Source organism: Leishmania donovani, chromosome 20, assembly GCF_000227135.1.
Source record: "Leishmania donovani BPK282A1 complete genome, chromosome 20".
In the NCBI taxonomy this organism is placed as follows: domain Eukaryota; phylum Euglenozoa; class Kinetoplastea; order Trypanosomatida; family Trypanosomatidae; genus Leishmania; species Leishmania donovani.
In genome coordinates, this window is record NC_018247.1 from 26793 (window position 1) to 34292 (window position 7500).

General features: G+C 57.2%; 2 protein-coding genes across 2 annotated transcripts in view; both read right to left on the reverse strand.

Annotated features, from left to right (window-relative positions):
• Nucleotides 1-1455: 1455 nt before the first annotated feature.
• LDBPK_200100 (hypothetical protein, conserved) lies at nucleotides 1456-4788 on the reverse strand (the record flags this gene model as incomplete). Its single annotated transcript, XM_003860303.1, has 1 exon — nucleotides 1456-4788. One exon carries the CDS (start codon nucleotides 4786-4788, stop codon nucleotides 1456-1458), a length of 3333 nt encoding a protein of 1110 aa, XP_003860351.1.
• Nucleotides 4789-7370: 2582 nt separating this feature from the next.
• The window catches only part of LDBPK_200110 (phosphoglycerate kinase C, glycosomal), a gene marked incomplete at both ends in the record, with an annotated part of 1440 nt that continues 1310 nt past the window's right edge, over nucleotides 7371-7500 (reverse strand). Inside the window, one exon of the mRNA XM_003860304.1 lies at nucleotides 7371-7500. This exon is cut by the window's right edge and continues 1310 nt beyond it. Coding sequence (XP_003860352.1) covers nucleotides 7371-7500 — 130 coding nt within the window.

The window sequence follows — 7500 nt, forward strand, 5'->3', positions numbered from 1 at the left end:
CGGCACACACGTGTCCACGGTCGCAGGTCGCTCCGGAGCAACGCCATCCTCCACATCACCGCCGGCATCAGCAGCGGTGCATAGCTCCGGCCTCCCCCTACGCCGTAGGTGCTTGGCCCTGTCACCATCAGAGGTGGCTCCGCATCGGTAGGGGGGGGGATAGCAGGGCTGCTTTGCTTCCCCACAGACTGAAAATACACGCAGCCCTGTGATGCCACGCACCGAGCAGTGTCGCCTCGTCATCATGGAAAGAGGTAGGGGGCGCGGTGCGCAAGAAAAACCAGCAATATGCAACCTGTGCACCTGTGCACCATCCATTCTGTCTTTTCTGCGGCGGTTCGTCGAAACTGGTAATGTCTCTCAACGTGCGCCGCCATGCTCAATGAGCATGGCGGCCGACTTTAAGGCTCTTTATCTCGTTCTATCAGCACAGAAAAGGGAAGGAGGCGTGATCCATGCAAAGGAGAAGTCAACGAGGTGGACGGTGGCCAACAGCAGCAGAAAAATGTTAGGGCGCACAAGCATAAAGCACCGTGGCCCGAGCCGCCAATCAGCAGTCGTATCGACTTCTCCCGTCGCCCTCCGTCTACCGTCCGCAATCGCCTGAGCACAAAGCATCGAAAGAAGCGGAAGGCGAGCGGTGGCAACGCGCTGTGCCCTCTCGCTTCTTCTCTCCTCTTGCAGTGTGTGATGCGCGTGCCTGATCCTCTGTCTCACACGTTGAGCTCTCCAGCACCGCCATCGTCTGTCGTGCTCTTCACCACCACCTCCGCCGCTAGCCTCCACGCATCCCTCTTGACAGCAGCAAAGCAGGAGATGCCCGACGACTTGCAGCACGCAAGCAAGGCCTGTGTGTCAGCCCTCGCGGAGGCGTTAACACTCAGCACCTGCCGCGACAGAGAACAGAGAAGGGAGCGTCGGAGGACATACGCGCACAGTCGCACATCCATACACAACTGCAAAGAGAGACAGAGACCCGGGAAAGATACATCGCACAAGCGACGCTCCAGCGCGCAGCGTAGACAATAACCAAAGAAGAACAGAAACATAAAAAAACGCGAAACGCCTAGAGCAGGTCAGTGCACAGGAGCGGCCGTTTTCGCGTTGAAGAAACTCTGTCAAGGGGACTCGAGTCGCGCTTCGACGTGTGAGGGTGGGTGAATGAGAGAGAAACGCAACGAGTATTGCGGGAGCGCGCCACTGCCTCGACTCGCCAGCAAGCGCAAGAATATAGAGGTAGTGGGAAAGCGATCGGCAAGTGATAACGGCATGAGCGACCGGAGGAGACGCGAATTGGGCAACAAAAAGAAAACGTGATGCCATTCGTATGACCGTGAGAGAAAAACACTTGCTGACGTCAACAACGTAGACACACGCATGCCTACCAGTTACCATACGCACTTACTTCAAATCTGCCGTATTCATCGCCTCTGCAGCCCTTTGGCCATGGGTGCGCTACGTTCGCACCATGTTCAAGCTGCCGTCCAGACAATAAATGATATCCTCCATCAGCAGCGGCATGCACATCGGCGGGTTGGTCACAAAGTAGCGCGGCGTGCCACTCAGCATCTCGGATGCCGGGAACAACCGAAACACGCCGATCGCCACACACTTCCGCTTCGAAAGAAGAAACTCAAACGCGTCACCGAAGGTCTCAAAGTGCAGGGACTGGTTACCGCACAGCTTGAAGAGCGTCTGTGACTGTGCCGTGCGGTTTGTCCACACCGCCTTGTCAAACATCTCCGCAGTGGACGTGAGGTTGAGGGCCATCTCGAAGAACTTGACGATGCGCGAGTCACGGTGGCTATGGATGAGAATCGTGAAGAGCATGTTCGAGGAAAAAAACCGACCCATCATAAAGGCGAGTGTCTCCTGAAAATTTTCCTCGCCACGCGAGCGCCACACTGCATCGTTGTGGAAGGGGGACACCTTGATAGAAAAGAGGAAGGACTGCAGCTCTACGACGATGTTCTGCTCACGCGCGCCGCTCAGCCCATCCCGCGTCTGCTCATTCCACTCCAGCAAATCGCGCACGCTGTTCTCGACGGAGCAGATGGGAACGTCACCAAAGTCGCGTGGCCCCATCTGCGAGCAGTACAAGAGAATGCCTCGCACATTGCTGACGTCCGTGTCCGCCGTCAAGGCGTAGTTCAGGTGCGCGTCCAAGGAGCCCTGACCTCGAATGTAGCGCAGTGGTGTCCCAAAGATCTCTTTCCAGGTCTGCAGAAACTGGGGCGGATACTTGCGCAGCGTCAGAAGAGTCAGGCGGGAGTGGGCGTGCACCGCGCAGATGCACTGCATCATCACGTACAGCTCGTACTGCGCAATCGTCTGCGAAATGACGTCCTCGTAAACGGACGTGGTCGTCTTGCGAAGAATAGAGCTAGTCTGATCAATAAAGAGAAAGACCTCGTCCTGGTGCTTCGACTCCATGGCCTGGCGGTCATGCTCAGAGATCGCCGATAGATACGCGTCGGCGGCCTTGAGGATCGTTGCGTTGATCTGGTCCGTCACACAGCGAAGCTCCTCTTCGCGATCGTCCGCTGGTATGGTCGAATCCGACAGAAGGCTTTGGCGACGCCGTGTGAGGTACCACAGGTGGGAGGTGGTATTTCGACGCAACTGCAGCGAAGCGAGCGGAATACCGCACGGGGCACGCACGACATCTGAGATGCTCATGACCGCCTGCCGCACCTCTTCCACGGACACCACCTCGTCCTCGGACTTCAGGTCGGCGTGGTCGTCCTCTTTGTCTGCTGCACCGCCGCCGGTGGCTACGGTGCTCTGCAGCGGCACCATGTCGCACAGAGAGGCGGAGCTTTTGTATGGGTAGAAAACAAAAGAGGAGTTCATATTCTCGTGCAGAAGCTCGCCCTTGTCGAGGTCCTGGCGGAAGTGGGCGCCGTACGTCTCCCTGGCCGCCTCGTTCAGTGGCCCGGGGGAGCTGAACTCCTCCAGCGCGCGCGACAGGCTGTTGCGCGTGCGCTCGTACACGGCCATCAGGACATCATGCTCTTCCAGACGGTAGTTGAGTTCAAAGCGCATTGTCTTGCTTGCGTTGTCCTCCACGCTGACGATGAGCACGTCACGGTACTTGAAGCTTGCTACCACCTGCCCAAACGTCGCGCCTACGAAGCGCAGCGGCACCGGGCATGTGCTGATCACGTTGCGCCGGCTGTACTCGTATTGACTCTTCCACTGATCGACGCCCTTCTCCGTCCACAGATCTGCCGGTTCTTCGCCCTCGGCCCACGCCGTGCGTACGAGATTCACCAAGAACGGAACAATTCCCGGAAGCAGCAGCGCACTCGCCATAATATTCTTTTTCATGTGCTCATCGATCACACAGGAGCGCTGCCCCTTCAGCAGCTTTGCGTGAAGGCCGTAGCGCAGCCACACGTACTGCGGCACCTTCGGCACAAAACGCTCAAATATGATGGCCGCCAGCATCACGTCATCATCGACGCGTGAGGAGTAGCCCTCGCGAATGGGGAAGATGATGACTGCCGACGCCTCTTGTGCCTTCATGCGACGCAGCGCGAAGGTGTCCAGTGTGTCCACAATGAGGAACGTGCTGCGAAGCCGGTAGGTAGGGTGTCGGCCGATCGAGAGCACGTCCGGCGCAAACTCTTTGCTGCAGAAGCACACGGACTTCATTGGATACAGGCAGAACACCTCGTCCAAAATCGAGATGACCTCCTCGCGGTTGACGTGGCCGTACACGATAAAGTGGTTTTTGCGGCCAGTATAGGAGCGGTACGCCTTCAAAATCTTCGCTGTCGAGCGGATGACGCGGATAAACGTAGGCATCTTCGCAATAAAGACGAAGATGATGACAATGGTGATGGCTTTGCCGTCCGGTGTCTTGGGCACCACATCGCCAAAGCCGACCGTCGACACAGTTACAATGACGAAGTAGATGGAGACCGCCACGTTCATAGGGTACCCCTGGAAGCACTGGTCGATGCGGAAGAAACCAGAGGCAGAGAACACCATGCAGATAAAGAGGGTCAGCGGGCCCGCAGCCAGCCGTAGCAAGTCCAGCTTGCGGTTGCGCGGCATCATCAGCGCGACCGAGTCGAGGATGAAGAGAAAGTACTGCCGCATCGGCCAGCACCGCATGAAGTAAGGAACGTACAGGCGACTGACCCAGCCGAGATTCGACGGGATAGAGACGAAGAAGATGACGATTTGGTAAATGGATGTGATGAGCACCACCGTGATAGTCATCACGCTCAGCGAGTAGGCAAAGAACATCTGCACCAGCGAGATGAACGAGAGCACGGAGCGGGCGTAGAACCACCCGCTGCGCTCGCGGGTGTCGTACTGGACCCAGGTGACGTTGTAGCTCACGGTGGACTGCATAATGTAGAGCGCCACCATGGAAAGCTCCACCAGAAACAGGAACGTCCAAACAAAGAAGGCCGCGATCGGGTACTGGCGCACAAACTGCTGGAAGAAGTACTTTGGCCCGGAAATGTACGTAAAGTCGTTCTCTCTGGTGTGGGCCGCGTGGGTGTTCGACCACGACAGGCTCTTCTGCGCATGTGCCCGATTCTCCAGCTCATCCAGTTCGTTCGTCTGGGCAAGGTTGCGGCGGACACTGCGCGCGCGCCAGTAGCGCTTCAGGGGAGGCAAGTTTTGGTTACGGGACCGGTGCGATATCGTCAGGTCAATGGGATGAACATCGTCCACACTACTGGCGGCATCCTCCGCATATCCTTTGCGTGGGTGCGTCGGGCTGAAGTAGCGCGGGAAGTTCCCCGCCTCCTCGCCTTTGAGCGGCATCGACAGTCAGAGGGTGAGCGGCAGAGCAATGAAGAGAGCGGAAGACAACACGGCACGCGAAAGAAAAACGAAAAACGGAGCGCCCCCACGCGCGTGAAGCAGCAAAGGCCCAGGCGAGGGCGTTCAGCACAGCACAAAAAGCGAACAAGAAAACGAAACCACAAAAACAGCGAGTGTTCGCGGGGATGGCCTTGGGTGTGTGGGAGGCGTTGCTGTGCTGGCGTGGGTGGATAGGTGAGAGTAGTGATGGTATACTGAGCGACACAACGCCCGTTTCTGCGCTGCGCTGTGCACAGCCCATGAAAGAGCCAAAAGAAAAAAGAAAGGAGATATCGGCCTCCGGTGAGCGTCGTGAGGGTAGAAGGGGGCGTGGGCCCAATCACAAGGTGCTCAACACAAAGATGCTTGCCGACAGAAATGTGAGAGAGCGCCGCGCGCACGCAGTAGAGAAAGAGAGACAGACAAAGGAGGAAGGAGTGAAGGGGTGAATGAGGGCACACATCAAATGAACGGCATCATCACACAGACAACACGTACGTCACACGCAGGCGATTCATGGGGAGCAGTTGTAGCGCTCGGCGACAAGCCCAACAGCAGTCCTGCCGCAAAGCGATATCATTCATGAAGCGGCGCGCGTGCTGCAGTGAGCCATCCACGAGTTAAGCATCTGACAGGCGCAAACTCACGCCGTGCGACGTCTGTGACACGGACAGCGCGTGCCATCTTTATAACTTTCAATCCGCGGCCCAGATGCGCCGCACCAGTGCCGCCACAGCTGGCTGAAAGTGTTGAGCAGCGGGAGAAATGAGGTGTGCAAAAAGAGCCTTGTACGCGGGTCCATTCGCGTGGCTGCGTGAACAAAATCGAGGCCGCGTCGACTTTGTGTTCCCCTTCTTCGCCGACACCACCGGAAGAGCCGCGGGGCAATGCGGCTTCGGTGGCTGCCTCACGTGCTCTTTTTCAGTTCACGGTTGCGGTCCTGCGGCGGCACGTACTCGCACACACACACACACCAAATCATGCCAGAGCTGTCACAATGTTTTCTCGCTTCCGTTAGGGGCTGCTGTGGCGCAAATACGCTTTCGCGAATGTGTATATGCGTGGGTGTTCGCTCGCTTGTGCTCATTGCTGCTGGGCTGCGGTCCACGCGTGGAGAAAGCATGAGAAAGAGAAAGAGGAGTGGAGAGAGGAGGACGAGGTGGTGATGATACCACCTTCATGCTGTCTCTCTGCCGCCATCCACCCCAAAAGGTCAGCCCCTGCAGCAAGGCGCTCCGAAAAATAAACAAGGAAATCAATAGGCTTCGTCCATCTGTTCTTGCAGAGCAACTTATAAGCGTATCAACCTCTCGAGCTTAATGTGCCTTTGTACGCGTTTGTGCACGTCACTGTTCGATTCCACGTCTTTTCACGCGTGCGCTCGCGTTCATAGACAACTCAGAGCCGCAACCAGCCAGAAACCCACGGCGCTTACACGATGAAAAAGGCACCCCTCCATCTCATTGATCACCCATCTTACACCCCTGTTCGGCTGAAAGGACATGTGCACACGTGCGTCCGTCTTTCTGCTCACAGAGGTGTCCCAAGAAGAATACCAAAAAAGCGAGGCAACGTAGCGCACGGACGTGATGGCACACGTAGAGTTGTAGGAGGTGGAGGGAGGAAACAAAAGACCGTGAAGCGCTGCGCGTTCGCCGGCGACGGCAACGCGCGCACTACAAGTGCAGAAAGAAGAGCGAGAAGGCCACGAGAAGCAGCATAAATGCATCCACATACGCGCACGTACACATCGGAGAAAGAAGTGGCGCGGCACGCGTGGAAAACAAAACTCGAAGCGTTTGGCCGCTCTGTGTAGCCCCGTGACGGCGTGGATGTGGGTGTCACTCGCGCCGATAAGCCGCCGCCTTCGGATCCTTCAAGAGCGCCCCGACTACAGCGGCGAAGTCAGAACGTTCCAAGTGGAAAAACAACAGCAGCGGAAGGCAGGAGAAGGGTCGCACACCCCAACGCCCGTAAACTGGCGCACACCCACGCACTCGAGGACGGTTGTGCTCCTGCGTAGATGCTGCCACTCAAGCTCTTCGCGCATCTTTCTTCCACTGCTGCGCGTTTCGTCGAGAGGCGAAGACATCGGCACTCTCCTCCTCCTCTTCCTCCTCACACACACACACGCACAGAAAGAGTTGTAAAGACGGAGAGAAAGAGTGGACACGCACACGCACAACCCACTCGCGCTGCGCTGAACAACAACACGCAAAACCGGTACATCGTCGGCAGCCTACAAGAGGGCGGGCAAGGGAGGGACCTAGAAAAGGAAAGAAAAGAGATGGAGGAGTGGTGAGTACGTGAGGCACACACACCTGCACACACACACACACACAGCGACAGACAGACAGGCCCCCAAGACCACCATCATCCGCTCAACTGCATCCTTTGCCAGCAACACGAATCCTTGCGCCAGTGCCGAGCCGCAAGTGGCTTGGGTAGCCGGCTATACTCCGCTTCGCTGTCTCGGGAAGGGCGCCCCTGCTGCACATCTCAGACGAACGTCCTCACTGAGGGAAAAGAACGCAGCGTAAACCTTACCGGATCAGCTTGGTGCTCATGCGGCGACCAATAAAAATGCCGATAAGCAGCGCGCCGACGAGCTTAACGATCTCCGTTACGATGGAAGCACCTCCGAAAATATGCCCGCTACCGCGCGGACAAACC